Genomic DNA, 22096 nt, shown 5'->3' on the forward strand with positions numbered 1-22096 from the left:
CTTATAGCTAAGAAGCAGCACTGGAGTTCACTAGTGATGGAGACTCTATTGCTGTGGCCACCCCTTTGAGGGAGTTCCAGGAAGGAACAGGTATCAGAGATGTAGGTAGATAGATGTAGGTTTTCATATTAATATGATAGCACAGGATAGTTATGAAAAATAGCACAGAAGAAGTATGCTGTTGTATTGATGTTATATCCTTGGCCTGAGTTATGAAATTCTACCTTTACCTCCCTTGTTAACTCACAACAATTTCTGAATCTGCCACCCTATCTTAAGAGTGTTACATTGTGGACTGAGGGCTCGAAGTGAGTGTTGCCAGCTTTAGACAGACTTTGGCAGGATGGTAAACCTAGTTTATTTTTCTTATAACATTACATATTTAAATCACTTGTTATGATATACTGCCAACATAGTTTCTTTTGTGGCTTTCCCTTGTCATCTGGTAAACAAAATGAAGTGGGGAATTTTATGGATTTTTCCTTGATCTACCCCTCCCATATTCCTGGATAAGCTTGTTAGAACTCATATTTGGTATTTATTAATTTATTCATCAAGAAACAAAAAGTACTTGATTGAAACCTTAGGAAATTGGTAAGTGAATTTTCAATTTGACATTATATTGAAACCAGGGTTTGTACTTAATAAGAACCTTCATCACTTCTGAAAAGTTCATAGCAACTGTAGTTATAGTTATTTAATTAGATTTTATTTATTTATTTTGCTTTGTCGCTGTCTCCCGCGTTTGCGAGGTAGCGCAAGGAAACAGACGAAAGAAATGGCCCAACCCACCCCCATACTCATGTATATACATACACGTCCACACACGCAAATATACATACCTATACATCTCAATGTACACATATATATACACACACAGACACATACATATATACCCATGCACACAATTCACACTGTCTGCCTTTATTCATTCCCATCGCCACCTCGCCACACTTGTTAATTAGATGTACCATTAAATAAGAACCTTCATTATTTCCAAAAAGTTCTTAGCTACTGTAGTTATATTTATGTAATTAAACTCCTGTGTATGATTGAGAGTTGGAAGTATGGATCAGTGAGTTTTCATCTGCATTCTGTAGAGGAAATTTTGTGATTTCAGATAATTGCTTTTATCTGCATTCTGTAGAGGTTTTTGCTTTTAGACCATGCAACTGTAGATGTGGTCAAAAACCCACATGATGTGGATAAGTAAATGGATCTTTTTGTTGTAGGTATATCAAAATCATGCCAAGCCTTTATCAAAGTACTCCTGCTCCCATTGAAACTACCATTGACCTTCTGTATCCATTACTTGTTTCCAAATCCAGTTATATTATCATTCTAGCTCTACTTCAACTTTTAACAAACGAAATATATCCATACTACTGAAACATTTCCTTCCCTATATGCTGCTCAGTGAAATAATAAGGTTCTCTTTCCACCCTCAGGTACTAAACATAGCAGTGCTTGTCATTTTGATAACAGCACCACTAGGAGCAGCTGCCATTATGCTTTCTGCACCCAGACTTCTTTCCAAGTCAGACCAGACACAAAGAGAGTCACTTGGCAGCCAGGACAAAACTATCGAGGCATAGGCGATCTTTTTTTATAACTGCACTTTTTGTTAATGATGCATTGGAGTATGTGAATGGGGAAAATTGACAGGATTTTATACGAGTATTTTCACTTAATTAACTCGGATATATTTTACTATACTAAAGGGTACTTAATTTTCAACTATGATCCCATTAACTGAAAAAAATCCCTGTTATGCTCAAATTACTGCACTGCCTAATGTGTGGAAAGGGTTCGGTAGAAAAATCAGCATAATTTGCAGCATTAACATTTAAAAAAGGAATAATGAATGGAACAGTGTCTGGGAACTTTTGAAGTATGCACGGAAGACTTTTTAGTGCAGGTAACGCCTTTTATAATGGTAACTGCATATGTGAGAATAATTGATAGCATGAGTGAGTGGTTTGAAATAATAAGATTGCATACTTTTTTTTTTTGTAATTGTGATTGTAAATTGTTTCTATGAATGAGGCATTACGTTAAGAGTGGAATAGGTGATGCGATAACATTGTATTTTTAATTCAGGCAAAAACAAAATGGAAGTTACCATTTGCATGCTGATGTTGCTATACAGTTAGCTGAAGCAAAGGAAGAATTAGAATGGTAGACCACTGTGATGAACTTTCAGAACCACATAGGATATAGGAAAGCTGTGAGGGCTTTCAAAGAGAAGCAAGAATAATCTGGCTGTTAAGAGTAATTGAAACTTATTTGCATTGTAACTGCCCTCTGGGAAATCACTGGATGAAATCTCTTAGAATGGCAAGGTTACATAGAATTTGTGGCTGGTGGTAGGTTTGTTAAGGTATGTATATAGCTAAAGGTAAAAGGAGGCAAGTTTGAGCATAAAGCAAGGATAAATGCAATGAGGTACGCCATTTGGGCATGGCATATTGCAGTTAATGGTGCCAGAGGAATGATTTGGCTTTAGATTCTAAGGAAGCATTTTTTGTATGGAGGTAGTAAGGCTAGATATGTTGGTCTCAGAGAATGAACCTGGTAGACTGAAAAACAAAGAAGTACTTATATAAGTGTAAGTTCATGATTCACATTAACACAGTGGACATGGGTTAAGGATGTGTACAAATGATTTAAGAGGCTTTTTGGATGTAATAAACTCCCATAAAATTGGGAAAAGAGGTACTGATGACTGATGTAATTTTAAAGAATCTCAGGAATACCCAGATACAGGGAAAGCAATCACTGTACTTTAGGTAATTGGATTTTAAACTGAAAGTTCCTCTTATATAACTGTATTTGATTGAGTGAACAGACTTGTTACATGGGTGCATGTTTTGCAAATCATGCTTCTGGGTATGTACTTAAGGATAATAGGTAGGGATTTTTTAAATATTTTTATGAGAAATTTCATGCTGCTACCTCATATGTACAACCAAGAAAGTTAATTATACAGAAACTTGCAGGTCCCAGGTGTCTTTCCAAAACATAGCTGTAGATATATTTGTTGGACATACATATTTTTTCTGGTTTGATGACATTATAGCAGTTGGGAGCCTTCAGATTCAGTGAATTATATATGTCAGAGGATTTATCTTTGCATTTAAGGGTAAGATGAAAGGGGGTTCATATTGTGCTAGAGTGAAAGAAGGGATCAGAATGTGCCTTTTATTTTTCCCCCAGTATGCCCTGCTCCATTATTTCATGCACTTATATTCCAATGGACTTTACATGTTTGCTACTAAAATGTCATTAGTTATTAGTACTGTTATCAAGTTATAGATAGTGAATAAGACATGTAAAGTGTTAGAAAGATCTTTTGATAGCACTGAGATTGAGAATGTATAACTGATGATGTAAGTGTAACCATAGGAAGAAATTCCTTTTCTTGATCATTAGATGTGTCTATTATATTAGTGACTTTATGGGGTGCTTGGCAAGTTACTGGAACTATTCTGTACATGTAAATTTATATTTACATTACCTAGTATAGGAAGAGAGAATAATATTGTATGATTTTCATAATGTCTTATGAACTGTCATCATCAGCAAGTAAATAGAGTTGCCAGAGCATTTTCTAGTCAACTAAGAAGAAATTGGCTATGTTAAATGTACTTATTACATGTTATCTTTTTACTGAGAAGTCATGAAGTAATATTAATTCGGCACAATGTTGCAAAATTTTGCTACAAGATTAGTACTGAATTTGTTATGGTTGTGAAATATTCCCAACAGACAGATTATATTCTTTTACTAATATATATATATATATATATATATATATATATATATATATTGGGAGGTAAGTTTGAATGGAGAAAAACTGGAGGAAGTAAAGTGTTTTAGATATCTGGGAGTGGTGGCAGCGGATGGAACCATGGAAGCGGAAGTGAATCATAGGGTGGGGGAGGGGGCGAAAATCCTGGGAGCCTTGAAGAATGTGTAGAAGTCGAGAACATTATCTCAGAAAGCAAAAATGGGTATGTTTGAAGGAATAGTGGTTCCAACAATGTTGTATGGTTGCGAGGCGTGGGCTATGGATAGAGTTGTGCGCAGGAGGGTGGATGTGCTGGAAATGAGATGTTTGAGGACAATGTGTGGTGTAAGGTGGTTTGGTCGAGTAAGTAATGTAAGGGTAAGAGAGATGTGTGGAAATAAAAAGAGCGTGGTTGAGAGAGCAGAAGAGGGTGTTTTCAAATGGTTTGGGCACATGGAGAGAACGAGTGAGGAAAGATTGACCAAGAGGATATATGTGTCGGAGCTGGAGGGAACGAGGAGAAGTGGGAGACCAAATTGGAGGTGGAAAGATGGAGTGAAAAAGATTTTGTGTGATCGGGGCTGAACATGCAGGAGGGTGAAAGGAGGGCAAGGAATAGAGTGAATTGGATCGATGTGGTATACCGGGGTTGACGTGCTGTCAGTGGATTGAATCAGGGCATGTGAAGCGTCTGGGGTAAACCATGGAGAGTTGTGTGGGGCCTGGATGTGGAAAGGGAGCTGTGGTTTCGGGCATTATTGCATGACAGCTAGAGACTGAGTGTGAACGAATGGGGCCTTTGTTGTCTTTTCCTAGTGCTACCTCGCACATATGAGGGGGGGGAGGGGGATGGTATTCCATGTGTGGCGATGGGAATGAATAAAGGCAGTGTGAATTGTGTGCATGGGTATATATGTATGTGTCTGTGTGTGTATATATATATATATGTGTACATTGAGATGTATAGGCATGTATATTTGCGTGTGTGGACGTGTATGTATATACATTGTGTATGGGGGTGGGTTGGGCCATTTCTTTCGTCTGTTTCCTTGCGCTACCTCGCAAACGCGGGAGACAGTGACAAAGCAAAATAAATAAGATAAATATATATATATATATGAAGGCAAGCAAGTATGAATATGTACATGTGGATACATGTATGCATATTTGGGCATTTATGTGTATATATATATATATATATATATATATATATATATATGGATGGTATTGCAGTGGAATCTATTAAAAAAGGGGGTGACTGTATTGTTGACTGGTTGGTAAGGTTATTTAATGTATGTATGACTCATGGTGAGGTGCCTGAGGATTGGCAGAATGCGTGCATAGTGCCATTGTACAAAGGCAAAGGGGATAAGAGTGAGTGCTCAAATTACAGAGGTATAAGTTTGTTGAGTATTCCTGGTTAAGTTGTATGGGAGGGTATTGATTGAGAGGGTGAAGGCATGTACAGAGCATCAGATTGGGGAAAAGCAGTGTGGTTTCAGAAGTGGTAGAGGATGTGTGGATCAGGTGTTTGCTTTGAAGAATGTATGTGAGAAATACTTAGAAAAGCAAATGGATTTGTATGTAGCATTTATGGATCCGGAGAAGGCATATGATAGAGATGCTCTGTGGAAGGTATTAAGAATATATGGTGTGGGTGGCAAGTTGTTAGAAGCAGTGAAAAGTTTTTATCGAGGATGTAAGGCATGTGTACGTGTAGGAAGAGAGGAAGGTGATTGGTTCTCAGTGAATGTAGGTTTGCGGCAGGGGTGTGTGATGTCTCCATGGTTGTTTCATTTGTTTATGGATGGGGTTGTTAGGGAGGTGAATGCAAGAGTTTTGGAAAGAGGGGCAAGAATGAAGTCTGTTGTGGATGAGAGAGCTTGGGAAGTGAGTCAGTTGTTGTTCGCTGATGATACAGCACTGGTGGCTGATTCATGTGAGGGACTGCAGAAGCTGGTGACTGAGTTTGGTAAAGTGTGTGAAAGAAGAAAGTTAAGAGTAAATGTGAATAAGAGCAAGGTTATTAGGTACAGTAGGGTTGAGGGTCAAGTCAATTGGGAGGTAAGTTTGAATGGAGAAAAACTGGAGGAAGTAAAGTGTTTTAGATATCTGGGAGTGGATCTGGCAGTGGATGGAACCATGGAAGCGGAAGTGAATCATAGGGTGGGGGAGGGGGCGAAAATCCTGGGAGCCTTGAAGAATGTGTTGAAGTCGAGAACATTATCTCGGAAAGCAAAAATGGGTATGTTTGAAGGAATAGTGGTTCCAACAATGTTGTATGGTTGCGAGGCGTGGGCTATGGATAGAGTTGTGTGCAGGAGGGTGGATGTGCTGGAAATGAGATGTTTGAGGACAATGTGTGGTGTAAGGTGGTTTGATCGAGTAAGTAATGTAAGGGTATGAGAGATGTGTGGAAATAAAAAAGAGCGTGGTTGAGAGAGCAGAAGAGGGTGTTTTAAAATGGTTTGGGCACATGGAGAGAATGAGTGAGGAAAGATTGACAAAGATGATATATGTGTCGGAGGTGGAGGGAACGAGGAGAAGTGGGTGACCAAATTGGAGGTGGAAAGATGGAGTGAAAAAGATTTTGAGTGATCGGGGCCTGAACATGCAAGTGGGTGAAAGGCGGGCAAGGTATAGAGTGAATTGGATCGATGTGGTATACCGGGGTAGACGTGCTCAGTGGATTGAATCAGGGCATGTGAAGCGTCTGGGGTAAACCATGGAAAGTTGTGTGGGGCCTGGATGTGGAAAGGGAGCTGTGGTTTCGACATTGCATGACAGCTAGAGACTGAGTGTGAACGAATGAGGCCTTTGTTGTCTTTTCCTAGCGCTACCCCGCACACGTGAGGGGGGAGGGGGATGGTATTCCATGTGTGGCAAGGTGGCGATGGGAATGAATAAAGGCAGACAATGTGAATTGTGTGCATGGGTATATATGTATGTGTCTGTGTGTGTATATATATGTGTACATTGAGATGTATAGGTATGTATATTTGCATGTGTGGACGTGTGTGTATATACATGTGTATGGGGGTGGGTTGGGCCATTTCTTTCGTCTGTTTCCTTGCGCTACCTCGCAAACGCGGGAGACAGCGAAAAAAAAAGAAAAAAAATATATATATATATATATGTGTGTGTTTGTGTGGCAATGGGAATGAATAAAGGCAGACTATGAATTATGTACATGTGTATATATGTGTGTGTGTGTATATATATGTATACATTGGGATGTATAGGTATGTATATTTGCTTGTGTGGACATAATGTATATACATGTGTATGTGGGTGGGTTGGGCCATTCTTTCGTCTGTTTCCTTGCGCTACCTCGCTAACGCGGGAGACAGCGACAAAGTAAAATAAATAAATGAGTGGATGGGCCATTCTTTGTCTGTTTCATGGCACTTCCTCACTGATTTGGAACTAAAAGAGAAGGTGAGCATGGGGAGGGAAATTCTCCCCTCCAGTTTTTACTTTTCCAAAAGTAAGTTTCCCTCTTAGGCTCAGTCCTTTGTTCTTAACGCTACCTCGCTAGTGCAATTAATGGCGAATATGTATGAAAAAAAATTCCATATTCGCCATTTAGTGCATTAGTGTTAAGAACAGAGGACTGAGCCTTAGAAGGAATATCCTCACTTGGCCCCCTTCTCCGTTTCTTCTTTTGGAAAATTATACATGTAGGAACTATGTTTTATTTGATGTCTGTAACATAACCTCTCAAGTATAAAAACTAGATTTAACTATTCATTAGAAGATTGTAAGTTTCTCAGGGTTTTCATATGCTCTTTGGCATATGAAGTATTGCATGTACTTTTAACATTTCCTCTGTTGCATGTCATTGGCTTTAATTATGTCATTCCTGTCACTGGTGGCTGGACCTCTCATCATACTCTAGGCCCATCTGTGCAATTTTGTCTAGTCCACCCAGAATACTGGGGCCTTATGGATGTAGCTTGTGTGTCTGTACACTTGTTTTTAATGCATGTTTAGAACTGTTACCTTAGAGTTACACTGTGAAAACTGTTTACATACCAGTAACAGAAATGGCTGACAACCCTAAAACATATACACCAGGTGTTCACACATTCAGAAAATGTAAACATAAAGTTGTTGACACAGAGAAATCCATAAATGTTCATCTTGGGGGAAGCAGTTGAGGTGAAGCACCAAAAATCATAGACCAAGCCATCTTGATAAACACCCTGAAATTGTAATGAGATATTAGACCTTGATGTAGTGGGCCTTTTTTTAATACACATTTGGCATTAGCAATGAATAAATTAAACTTCAAACAAAGGAGATAGATTTGATTCTGTATAACCGGAGAGTATTACATTCTATGAATGATAAAGTTTTTACTTATGCACATTAAAAAATCTTAATTTTTTGCAATTTGACCACTTAAAAATATATATTTTTCTTAAATTTTTAAAATACCAGAAAAAATAAAATTATTTTGGTAATAAAAAAGTACATCAAAAAGAATGCATTTCACTGAAAGGGTATAAACTCATTTGGTGCTACAGGGGTATGACATACAGTAACACGAGACCCTTGGTCCTTGAGCAGGTGGGAGATTCATCTGGACCTAAACCCTGAGAATGTTGAAATATCAAACCAAATAAAAATCAAATATATTTATGCATTATGTCTTGGGTTATAGTAAATAACAACTTCCATAGTATCTAATGAACTGTAAACTACCAGCTGGTGAGTGACTAGTTAAGGGTTAGTAACTATGTCAGTAAATCTCCATTAAGAATTTTAAAATCATGTACGCACAGTTGTATTAAATGTACTTAATTACTGTGTTACTGTAAGACATTTTTAACTGACAATAAAGTTATACAATAAAATTATGCATGTGTTTAGGATACATTTTGCAGTAAGATATGTACTGAACTTGCTGCAGCTACAAGATTTCAGTATTCCCAATGGAGATTAGGTTTACTAATGACCATGAACCCCATAAATACCCTATATATTTATTCATCATGATTAACATACACTTAACATATATAATAAACAAACCCAACTTTTTACAGAATATTTTAATGTCAACCTAATCAAAGAGAAATCAAATTCATTTGAATAGGATTGTGGCATAGATATTAAGGTTCCTAGTGTATATAAAGTTTCCTTGATGTCTTACGATTCATGTGTTATCAGATGAAGAGTGATCAAGTACAGTTGTCGGTACAGTCTGCTGATTTTTAAATTATACAAACCTAATGTATAATAGCTATATTAAATGTACTTAATAGGTGTTACACTGATATAAATACTGCCATACAACATTATAAATGCTTGATATCAACTTTGCAGTAAGATCTGTGATTAATTCAGCATGGCCATGAGACTTCTTTGTTCAAACACAGAGACTAGATTCTCTCATTAATGTTCATGAACCTCACATAAATATGTAGATACAGTACTTTAGAAATCTTTCCATTATTCTTTGCTATTACCAATCTCTCTCAATGTATATAATACATTGAGAAGGAGATGGAATGAGTATTTTGAAGGTTTGTTGAATGTGTCTGATGACAGAGTGGCAGATATAGGGTGTTTTGGTCGAGGTGGTGTGCAAAGTGAGAGGGTTAGGGAAAATGATTTGGTAAACAAAGAAGAGGTAGTAAAAGCTTTGCGGAAGATGAAAGCCGGCAAGGCAGCAGGTTTGGATGGTATTGCAGTGGAATTTATTAAGAAAGGGGGTGACTGTATTGTTGACTGGTTGGTAAGGTTATTTAATGTATGTATGACTCATGGTGAGGTGCCTGAGGATTGGCGGAATGCGTGCATAGTGCCATTGTACAAAGGCAAAGGGGATAAGAGTGAGTGCTCAAATTACAGAGGTATAAGTTTGTTGAGTATTCCTGGTAAATTATATGGGAGGGTATTGATTGAGAGGGTGAAGGCATGTACAGAGCATCAGATTGGGGAAGAGCAGTGCGGTTTCAGAAGTGGTAGAGGATGTGTGGATCAGGTGTTTGCTTTGAAGAATGTATGTGAGAAATACTTAGAAAAGCAAATGGATTTGTATGTAGCATTTATGGATCTGGAGAAGGCATATGATAGAGTTGATAGAGATGCTCTGTGGAAGGTATTAAGAATATATGGTGTGGGAGGCAAGTTGTTAGAAGCAGTGAAAAGTTTTTATCGAGGATGTAAGGCATGTGTACGTGTAGGAAGAGAGGAAAGTGATTGGTTCTCAGTGAATGTAGGTTTGCGGCAGGGGTGTGTGATGTCTCCATGGTTGTTTAATTTGTTTATGGATGGGGTTGTAAAGGAGGTAAATGCAAGAGTCCTGGAAAGAGGGGCAAGTATGAAGTCTGTTGGGGATGAGAGAGCTTGGGAAGTGAGTCAATTGTTGTTCGCTGATGATACAGCGCTGGTGGCTGATTCATGTGAGAAACTGCAGAAGCTGGTGACTGAGTTTGGTAAAGTGTGTGGAAGAAGAAAGTTGAGAGTAAATGTGAATAAGAGCAAGGTTATTAGGTACAGTAGGGGTGAGGGTCAAGTCAATTGGGAGGTGAGTTTGAATGGAGAAAAACTGGAGGAAGTGAAGTGTTTTAGATATCTGGGAGTGGATCTGTCAGCGGATGGAACCATGGAAGCGGAAGTGGATCATAGGGTGGGGGAGGGGGCGAAAATTTTGGGAGCCTTGAAAAATGTGTGGAAGTCGAGAACATTATCTCGGAAAGCAAAAATGGGTATGTTTGAGGGAATAGTGGTTCCAACAATGCTGTATGGTTGCGAGGCGTGGGCTATGGATAGAGATGTGCGCAGGAGGATGGATGTGCTGGAAATGAGATGTTTGAGGACAATGTGTGGTGTGAGGTGGTTTGATCGAGTAAGTAACGTAAGGGTAAGAGAGATGTGTGGAAATAAAAAGAGCGTGGTCGAGAGAGCAGAAGAGGGTGTTTTGAAATGGTTTGGGCACATGGAGAGAATGAGTGAGGAGAGATTGACCAAGAGGATATATGTGTCGGAGGTGGAGGGAACGAGGAGAAGAGGGAGACCAAATTGGAGGTGGAAAGATGGAGTGAAAAAGATTTTGTGTGATCGGGGCCTGAACATGCAGGAGGGTGAAAGGAGGGCAAGAAATAGAGTGAATTGGAGTCATGTGGTATACAGGGGTTGACGTGCTGTCAGTGGATTGAAGCAAGGCATGTGAAGCGTCTGGGGTAAACCATGGAAAGCTGTGTAGGTATGTATATTTGCGTGTCTGGACGTGTGTATGTACATGTGTATGGGGGGGGGGGTTGGGCCATTTCTTTCGTCTGTTTCCTTGCGCTACCTCGCAAACGCGGGAGACAGCGACAAAGTATAAAAAAAAAAAAAAAAAAAAAAAAAAATAACTTTTTACAAGATAATTATAGAATCCAAGAAAAATTAAATTGAGTTTTGAGGTAAAGGTTCAGCATGAATGATGTTTATGAGTTATACTATCAAGTGTTAGTAAGGGAAAGCAGGAACTGCAGTTCAAACCTTTTAGAGTCACCCACTACTGGACTATACAATCCCTTTGGCATTAGTTAGAAAAAAAATCAGTCGAAAACATCCCACAGATGGTTTACAATTCAGGTGATAGGCATGTCATCACAAGGAAAATGAAATGCCCAGAACTAAGGACTTCTGAATGGTTCAAAAATTCAAGGAGCACCAGGAATGAGTAGAAAAATATAAAAGGGGCAGCCTGATCAACTGAACCCTACAATCCACCAGAACACTTTGTCAAGTATGGAACATGTCTAGTCATAAGCATACCCTAACTAAAATTTCAGAAGCTTTGAAAAGGTCTACCCAAAGAAGACCAGGCTTGCTAGTAAGGATGCATTTGAAAACATCTTTGATTAAAGGAGGTTCAGTTATTTGTGACAAGCATAACATCTGGGGTAAACCATGGAAAGGTTTGTGGGCCCTGGATATGGATGGGGAGCTGTGGTTTCCATGCATTACACATGACAGCCAGAGACTGAGTGAGAACGAATGTGTCCTTTTTGTCTGTTTTCCTGGCACTACCTTGCTGAAACGAAGGGTATCAATGCTATTTCCCGTGTGGCGGGGTAGTGACAGGAGTGGATGAAGGCAAGCAAGTAAGAATGTGTACATGTGTATATATGTCAGTATATATATATATTTCTTTCTTTCTTTTAAACTATTCGCCATTTCCCGCGTTAGCGAGGTAGCATTAAGAACAGAGGACTGGGCCTTTGAGGGAATACCCTCACCTGGCCCAATTCTCTGTTCCTTCTTTTGGAAAAAAAAAAACGAGAGGAGAGGATTTCCAGCCCCCCGCTCCCTCCCCTTTTAGTCGCCTTCTACGACACGCAGGGAATACGTGGGAAGTATTCTTAATCCCCTATCCCCAGGGATATATATATATATATATATATATATATATATATATATATATATATATATATATATATATATATGTGTGTGTGTGGGTATATGAGTGGATAGGCCATTCTTCATCTTCTTCCTGGCACTACCTTGCTGACACGGGAAACAGCAATTAAATATAACAGAAAATAAATATATTTTCTTTTTTATTATACTTAGTCGCTGTCTCCTGCATTAGCAAGGTAGCGCAAGGAAACAGATGAAAGAATGGCCTAAACCATCCACATACACATGCATATACATAAGCGTACACACACACATATACATATATACACATGTACATATTCATATTTGCTGCCTTCATCCACTCCCATCGGCACCCTGCTACACATGAAACAGCACCCCTCTCCCCCCGCGCACGCGCAAGGTTGCACAACAAAGGCCACATTCAGTCTCTAGCTGTCATGTGTAATGCACCAAAACCACAGCTCCCTTTCCACATCCAGGCACCACAAAAAAAAACTTTCCATGGTTTACCCAAGACGCTTCACATGCCTTGGTTCAATCCAATGACAGCATGTCGACCCCGTTACACCACATTGTTCCAATTCACTCTATTCCTTGCACGCCTTTCACCCTCCTGTATGTTCAGGCATGATCGCTCAAAATCTTTTTCACTCCATCCTTCCACCTCCACTCTGGTCTCCCACTTCTCTTCGTTCCCTCCACCTCTGACGCATATACCCTCTTTGTCAATCTTTCCTCACTCACTCTCTCCATGTGACCAAACCATCTCAATACAACCTCTTCTGCTCTCTCAACCACACTCTTTTTATTACTACACATCTCTCTTACCCATTCATTACATACTCGATCAAACCACCGCACGCCACATATTGTCCTCAAACATTTAATTTCCAACACATCCACCCTCCTCTGCACAACCTTACCTATGGCCCATGCCTCGCAACTATATAACACTGCTGGAACCACTATTCCTTCAAAAATACCCATTTTTGCTCTCCGAGATAATGTTCTCACCTTCCACACATTCTTCAATGCTCCCAGAACCTTCACCCCTTCCCCCACCCCCACCCTGTGACTCACTTCCGCTTCCATGGTTCCCTCCTCTGCCAAATCCACTCCCTGATATCTAAAACACCTCGCTTCCTCCAGTTTTTCCATCAAACTTACCTCCCAATTAACTTGTCCCTCAACCCTACTGAACCTAATAACCTTGCTCTTATTCACATTTACTCTCAGCTTTCTTCTTTCACGCAACTTACCAAACTCAGTCACCAACTTCTGCAGATTCTCTCCTGAATCAGCCACCAGCACTGTATCATCAGCGAACAACTGACTCACTTCCCAAGTCCTTTCATCCATAACAACCTCCATACTTGTCCCTCTCTCCAAAACTCTTGCAATCACCTCCCTAACCACCCCATCCATAAACAAATTAAACAACTGTGGAGACATCACACACCCCTGCCACAAACCGACATTCACTGGGAACCAATCACTTTCCTCTCCTACTCATACACATGCCTTATATCCTTGGTAAAAACTTTTCACTGCTTCTAGCAAATTACCTCCTACACCATATACTCTAAATACCTTCCATAAAGCATCTCTATCAACCCTATCATATGCCTTCTCCAGATCCATAAATGCTACATACAAATCCATCTGTTTTTCTAAGTATTTCTCATACATTCTTCAAAGCAAACACTTGATCCACACATCCTCTACCACTTCTGAAACCACACTGATCTTCCCCAGTCTGATGCTCTGTACATGCCTTTACCCTCTCAATCAATACCCTCCCATATAATTTCCCATGAATACTCAACAAACTTATACCTCTGTAATTTGAACACTCACTTTTATCCCCTTTGCCTTTACACACGACAGCTACAGACTGAGTGCGAACAAATGTGGCCTTTGTTGTCTTTTCCTAACACTATCTCGTGCACATGCAAGGGGAGGGTGGTGCCATTTCGTGTGTGGTGGGGTGGCAGCAGGAATGGATGAAGGCAGCATGTATGAATATGTACATGTGTATACATGAATGTCTGTGTATGTATATGTATGTATACGTTGAAATGTATATGTGTGTGTGTGGGCTTTTTATGTATATATATGTATGTGGGTGGGTTGAGTAAGGTCCTCTATGTGCAGATGATTTAAAAGCTAAAAAGCCTTCAGTATTTCATTTTATAGCATGTATACAGAACTTTAGTCCTGTCCCTTTTACTGTTTCTTTGACATTCTTCCTCCCAGGCAAAGTGTCCAGATCCTTAACACTGCTTATGGTATTTCCATTGCCCTTCTAAGTATTTGGGTGTCATTTGACTTATACCAACAGTCACATGCCTGAAAAAAAAGACAGTTTCATTCCTGTTCTCAGCTTGATCAATTCTTGTCTTATTCTGTAAGTCTTCTAAAAGCTCCATAGACTACTCAAAATACTCTGCAGCAGTCTTCTCCGTTGATTCATCAATGTTTAAATTCAATGATTCCGCATAATCCTCACACTGTTTGGTTTGGACCATTTCTTGTGTAAAAAAAATCTTCAAATATCATTTTTCTTTCTCCTTTCTGTTTCTTCAGGTATTTCCACTCTAGTTCAGCTGTTTTTACACCACAGGAAGCTTTCAGTCTGGATATTTGGGCAGCATCAAAGCAAAATACATCAATTTGAATATCACTACTGAAGTGTGTCTTTCTGATTACAGTTTCATTTAGCTCTACGCTCTGGTTTGTAAAAAAGAAATATACAATTTTAGAGCATGTTTTATGATGCTGAAGGTTAATATGGTGTTCTGTATGAGCTACAAACCAAGCATCAATCTTGAACTAGTTTTGGTAACGTGCAGGGTGCATCTTCCTTTGCTCTCTGGGTACTACTAGCTCATTTTGGTGTTAGGAGATATAATGTTACCTGCAATATGTCTTAACCTGCCATTAGTTCAGTTTCTTCTATACAGTGTACCTTCCCAAGGAATTTCCTGACCTGTGATCTTTCAACAGCCATGATAATCAGATGGCTAAAAATTAACAAAATCAGAACCAGCTCCACGCATTAATGAGAAAAACTAGTCTGCATTCATTACACTAATCTAATCTATGCAGAGTAGTATTACTGTATGCCATTTACAGAATTACAATGTACAGTTCTTCAGTGAAATTATATTACTTAAAAATAAACATTAATACCAAACCCATTATTTTTCATTTATATCCTAAAACTAACTCTTACAGTCATTCATGTGCAAGTCTTAAGATGTCTTTTGTTGGCTAAAACACAGTGAAATGTGATGGTGTGTGCTACCAACATTTAACAAAGTAACCAGAATCATGACACAATCTAAAACACAGGTCATCATTTCAAGTTTCTCTTTTCCTCTATGGATGTCATAAACATGCACTTCTCTACTAATTCGTCTCTATTCCTCATATTCTTGTTATTTCATCTTTCTCCAAACACAAAAAAGTAATTCAAATACATTCAAGTACCAACAGGCTCTGCACCCAATCTGTGCAGAAACACTAAGACCCCTTCCACCCAAACCACTTCAAAACCCCTAAGCAAAAATGGAAAGCTAGCCCCTACCTCTTACTGCAGCAACCATCAACTTAATGCCCTGCCCACAGGAGGGACTTGCCCTTCAGTAACTGCACCTTGTACTATTCCACTACATGTCTAAACACTTCTTCAAAGTCTGAAAACTGCACTGATCTGTTTTCTGCCCACAATGAATCATTTAAGTAAGTACAGTACTTACCAAAAAAGTAAATTCTCATCATAAATCTTAAGCTATTACACATATAACTGTGGTTGGGTCAAATTAGTGATGAAAGCGTGAGACGTGGTAAATAAAAGAGTGTGGCCGAGTGAGCTCAAGAGGGTGTGCTGAAATGGTCTGAACATATGGAGAGAATGAGTGAGGAAAGGTTGACAAAGAGGATATATGTGTCAGACGTGGAGGGAACAAGGAGAACGAGCAGACCAAATTGGAGATGGAAGGATGGAGTGAAAAAGATTATGAGTGATTGGGGCCTGAACATGCAGGGGGGGTAAAAGGCAGGCATGAGAATGAGTGAACTGGAACGATGTCATTTACCAGGGTCAATGGACTGGACCAGAGCATGTGAAGTGTCCAGGTAAACCATGGAAAGTTCTGTGGGGCCTGGTTGTGGATACTGAGAAGTGGTTTCACTGTATTACATGACAGCTAGAAAATGGATACAAGTAGATGCAGTCTTTCTTCATTTGCTCCTGGCACTACTTTACTAATGTAGGAAAGGGCAATCAAGTATGAAAAATTAACTTTCACCAATATGGGCCAATAAATAGACATGCCAACATAACATATTTTACCCTACTTGGGCAGCTTCTTTACTGCCTGAACACTTTTTTCTGCTAGGCCATTACTTTTTGGATAATGGGGGGGTGAAGCTGTGTGGTCTATTTCATCTGACGCACAGAATTCTTTAAATTCTACAGCTGTGAGTGTGGGCTCTTGTCACTGTGAATAGTCTCAGATATTCCATGTCTTGCAAAATGATACTTACAGTATTTCACGACAATGCTGGATTGAGTATTTTCTAACAAGTCAAACTCAAAATATATGCTGTAATAATTAACAAGCAACAGGTACATTTTCCCTTTCATCTCAAATAAATCAGCTCTAAGTTCTTGCCAAGGGAGTTTAGTAACTTCATGAGGCATCAGTGGTTCTCTTGCTTAGTGGTTACTATAAGCATTACATGTGTAACAAGCACTAATCAAGTCCTTAAGTTCAACCCCCATTCCAGGTCAGTGCACAAGATCTTTTACTATCCATTGAGACTTTTCTATACCTTGATGAGAGTTATGAATGCATTTGAGGACCTTGCTTCTTAGTTCCTTGGGCACTATAATTCTGATAATTTTATGCAGCATTCTTTCTACATAACTCATCTCTGTAATTCCAAAAGGCATGGATTTCTATGGGAGTATCTCTTTTACAAACAAATTCTTTTAGGCAATACACTGACCTGGGCTCCTGTATCCATTTGGAAAGACACTAGTCGATCTTGAAGGAGAAGAGTATACCTGTCCTCTTAACTGTTTGGAGATTACCTTGGACACTGTTTTTGCTGACTTCAGGTGGTATAAACCTCCCACTGGCTTCTTGTAACACCTTTTGGAGTCAGATGACAAATCTTCTTTGCCAGCCTAATGTACACTCTTGCCTTTTCCTGAACTGCTGAAGTTGTCACACCTACTCTTGAAATGTCGTCTTGCTACACTTCATACACTGTTTGTTGCTAGCTGGGAAGGTTATCCTTCTAAAAACATGCTTGAAGCCACAGAACTTACAGGTCTTTTGTGATGTGTTATCAGAAATTTAGGAGGATTGATAATCACTTTTCTTTTTTGACTTCATACAGTGGACATTCAAACTGCTTACAGCTGCAGAGAACTTCATCTGTTCCTCTCCTGCCTCATGAGCTCTGCACTGCCGCACAACTTCATCAAGGGTCGCATCACCTTTCCTCAACAGCCATCCACATAGCCTGTCATCACTGATGCCATATATAATTTCTCTGATCATTTCATCCTTCAAGGCATCAAACTCACAGGTGATAGCCTTCTTTCTTAGGTCAGAAATAAAACTATCAATAGTTTCATCAGCCTGTTGCACTCTACTATAAAAAATGTATCTTTCATAAGTGACATTCTTCTTGAGCTCAAAATAATCTTGCAACTTCTCTATGTTTTGTATTTCTTTTCATCAGCTTCCTCTATAGGCAGTGTTATATATTACTAGCAATTCTCTTCCACCACAGTATAGCAGTAAGGCAATCTTCACCTCATCCTTCTTGTCTTTCTCAGAAATCAGTAAAAATATCTCAAATCCCTGGTGGAATCTTCACCAGTTCTCTGGTGTAGTACCTGATAATATCAAGTCAACCTTGTATGCTCAACCTAACCATTCTAGGCAACCACAACTATGGCACAGGGAGACTGCCACTCCACAGGACCTCAGTTCTTTCTACCAACCTTCTTCCATCTCTTACAAGTAGGTCCTCTTCATAGCCAGACGCACATGAGATGTCAGTACACCTGACACCATGTAATATGTGCCATGTCAAGGTGGCTCAAAGGTGAAGAAGGCAGAGGGAATCAGTTTCCGTAAGTGGCGCCAAGCTATTGATATTGTTCCAACAATACAGAATCGCACCTTAATTCTGTGCATCATGACAAGTCCTTTAAAAAAAAATTTTGATATAACTGCCTGCTTCAAAAGCAACAAATAATACTAATATAATGTCATATAATGAAAATATAAGTTCCATTTAAACTGAGGTAATTATCATTTAGGGTACCTCCAATCTTGAATATCACTGAATTCATTTTGCAGTAGGAATATACTTTACTGAGGATGAAATACAACTACAAGTGAAGAAGGCTGTGAAGCTCAAGGAAAATATTGGGCAAATCAACTCAAAAATAGGTGAAACACCAAGAAATAAACAGAACCTATGAAAACCTCACCGAGTTTCCTTTAGCAACTGAGATTCACCTTACTTTCATGTTCCCTGATATATATGTGAGTGCTATTGACTCATGTTCACTAAATTTTGCATGATCATCTCAAAAAAAAAAGTGTTCCAAGGCATGAGCAAGTATTGGTTACTTCTTCATCATATTGCAAGGCTGCTAGAGGAAGTTAGGTGAGGTTTCCATTGGTTCCCATGATTTGTTTCACTTACTTTTAGCCCACATTTTCCCAGATCATTATTAATCTCCCCAGTATCATTTATCACTGGATAAAAATTTTTGCTCTAAATCACACCTTCCTGATCTAATTCACACATACACAAAACGGGTCCACTGCTTTCCTTTCTAAATCCAATAATTACTTCTGGGGGGCTCTTTCACTAGAATTTATCTTGTGGAGGACCTGTAAGTACCTGTAATTATTAGCATAATGCTGACTGGCCAAATGGTGCTAATATACTGGTAATATAATCACTAAAATGAGCATGCCAATTTACCAGTGTAGCTTTGCTTTATCATGCCTGTGACCTGTTCTTTTTCTTTTTTCTTAGAGGGATCAAGCAACACCCTGTCCTTGACAGGATAGGTCAAGTTATAATCTATCATATCACAATTCATATGAAAAAATAATATATATCATCTACTACATAAACTCTTGCAACATTATTTCTACATAAACTCTTGCATCATTATTTCTACATAAACTCATTGAACCATTATTCATTTTCAAAATCAGATATATGAAGTAAATCCAATAGTCAGTAACCATGCAAAACGCCTCTTATCATTCAACCCAACCTGCCTAGTGACTAAACAGTTGCACATAAAAGGTTCACTTTCTTATGACTAGAAATGCCCCCTTAGAAAGTCCTGGCTTCTGGTCTGGTGTCATTATTAGTTATGATAAATGTTATGCACTGCTACTGTAGTGTAAAAAAAATACAATAACGGTAGAAGGGCATGATATGAAGCTTAACATACCTGAGTTAATTATTAATTACCATAAGAATATAAAACAAAGCTCACCTAATGGCCAAAATGATCGTAGAAATACACTAACATTAATTTTGTGTTCCCTGTCTGATCAGCTCTGCATCACTATAAGTTTTATCATTTTCTATAGCTAATGTAAAGTATATATTGGAGAACTATAGTTTGATAACACTAAATGAGGTGATAGTAGAGTATCTGGGGAAATGTGAGATTTATCAAAGTTACAGTACATAAAATACTTTAAAAACAAAACACTAAAAACAATGAAAGCCTAATATAACCTTTCTAGCAGTCAAGATTGTAATTTTCAGTATGGTCAAAATATAGTAATCACAACAAAGACAGCACCAAAATGGTACTGGATGTCAACAAAGAGACAATACAGTTAGCAGCCATGCATTCCCTAGCAACAGACGAACATAATAGTTAGTATTCTTCAGAAATTAGGTGATGTCTTTCTAGGTTCTGCTAACAGTCTACATGTGTATTACATGTATTACCTACTTCCATATAAACTGGCCTACATTTCCCTCGATGCACATGACCCTCAACACCTTATACAATACCCGTAGATAAATTCATACTCTACAGTTAATATGGTCTTCTAACACTACACTACCACTGCTGAACAAAATCACTAAATACTCAATATTTAACAATGGTACAAAGCTAGACTAAATAATGACCAAATTCTTCAGCAACAGGTGATGGCACAGCCGCTCGCTGTCGTCTGTTTATTGACGTGTGGCACCATTTTCCCGGTGCTCAGTCAAATTAGGTTAGGGTAAAACTTCCACTGATTCTCACATTTTTTTTTTTCATGTGTATGACCTACTTTCACTGTCGGTAACTCATTTTACTTGACATAATATTTTAATCTTATTTGATAATTTATAAAATACCCCATACAAGCTTAGCGTCTTTATTGTATTTCACAAAATCTACACTAAAACTGCAACCCAATCACTAATTATCCAGAGCCATGCAACCAATTCACTAATTATCGAAAGTCAATAGCAGTAAGAAACTAAAATGGAAGTTTACCAAATAACAATGATATGTTTCTTCCACATCCCCGAGTTATAACCAAATGTTCCCACACTGGAACTTTACCCACAAGAGGTCTTGCAAAGTTACTACAATTATCAGGCTAAAGTCATCTGATCTACCTGTGCCGATTTGCTAGCACAAAAAGGAAATGAAAAAAAAAAAAATATGCAGCTAATCACGCTCTGCTGGTTTGGTTAACACAATACACAGTCACCTCTGAAGAGAAATCAATGATACCTATTAAACTCGATGTAACCTTACACTATATACTTAACGTGGTGATGTTGGTTGTTTGACAACCTACTGTGAGGTTAGCAGTTGCATAACATAATGGACTTACCAAAATTACCTTCCACGAGTAGGTAAATAAACATTAAAATCCTGTACCCAGCGTTGCCATGTTGATCGCCATGTTGATGGGCTACGGCTATACAGAACATTACCTACATTATTCATAATTTCGAGAATATCAGAACACCATACGCCATACAAAAGAAAAATTGATGGTTTATGTATATATTTATTGAGCTAAAAGTTTTATGAACTTACAACCGTTTCACAGCCAAGAAAAATCGGAACATTTATAATGTTGCAGAAATGAAAAAAAAAAGTCCGAGGTGTTACGGTCTACATTTCTAATACATTAGTCTGTTGACTTAACAGTCCAAGATTCAGAACCATTAATGTGTCTTGCAACTTATTCCTACCAATTAATGTAATTCACATTCCACAATCTACAATGTCTGCAGACTTAAAACTTCATTTCACCATCAGCACTGCACGAGTGACGATCCGTGTAAATCAATAAATAATAAAAAAGGACCAACATTCTATGAACGAGAAAGTTTGCTGACCTACAACCTATTTCAATAAATGAAGCCTATGAACGTATAAGCCGTTCCATGAATATAAGTCTACGTACTCTTAAACTGTTACATTACACCATTCTTTGTACTTGGCCATATCTTTTTTACATATGTTTTACTCTGGTTGAATAAAGGGCTTAGAATAATATACGGTAAATGATTGTATGTTATATAATTGGCATAACAGGGTGCATGTTTTTTATATAATGCATAAGTATTTGAATTGTGAAAATTATTTCATGCTGGTTTCCCATTCAACTAAATGCGGTTTGATTTTCTTATAGATTTTAACGATGTCCGCTAACTTAAAAAAAAAAAAAAAAAAAGAGGGGATGGGGAAGGAAGCTCTCACGAGATCCCATGATCGTCCTGAGTTTCAACAGTCGACTTTACACGATGGTTTTGACATATGCAGCTTGTTAATTACAACACCGCATTTCGTTTGGATGCATAGACAATAAACAACCTTTCATAAGGATATGGAATCTGAAA

General features: G+C 38.5%; 1 protein-coding gene and 1 long non-coding RNA gene across 7 annotated transcripts in view; one reads left to right on the top strand and one right to left on the bottom strand.

Annotated features, from left to right (window-relative positions):
• Positions 1 to 4376, top strand: part of LOC139767150 (sodium/hydrogen exchanger 9B2-like) — a 29938-nt gene extending 25562 nt beyond the window's left edge. For all 6 annotated transcript variants that reach the window (XM_071696175.1, XM_071696180.1, XM_071696181.1 and 3 more), the window contains one exon: positions 1449 to 4376. In XM_071696175.1, the coding sequence (XP_071552276.1) occupies positions 1449 to 1595 (147 nt within the window). In that variant the 3' untranslated portion in view covers positions 1596 to 4376. The remainder of the gene's footprint in view (positions 1 to 1448) is intronic.
• On the bottom strand, positions 2916 to 21203 carry LOC139767151 (uncharacterized). The gene is made up of 2 exons (XR_011717007.1): positions 21079 to 21203; positions 2916 to 7995 (listed from the first exon to the last, which is right to left on the bottom strand). It is a non-coding gene; the product is annotated as an uncharacterized lncRNA (long non-coding RNA).
• Between the last annotated feature and the right edge of the window lie 893 nt (positions 21204 to 22096).

The sequence above is a fragment of the Panulirus ornatus genome, chromosome 59 (assembly GCF_036320965.1).
Source record: "Panulirus ornatus isolate Po-2019 chromosome 59, ASM3632096v1, whole genome shotgun sequence".
In the NCBI taxonomy this organism is placed as follows: Eukaryota; Metazoa; Arthropoda; class Malacostraca; order Decapoda; family Palinuridae; genus Panulirus; species Panulirus ornatus.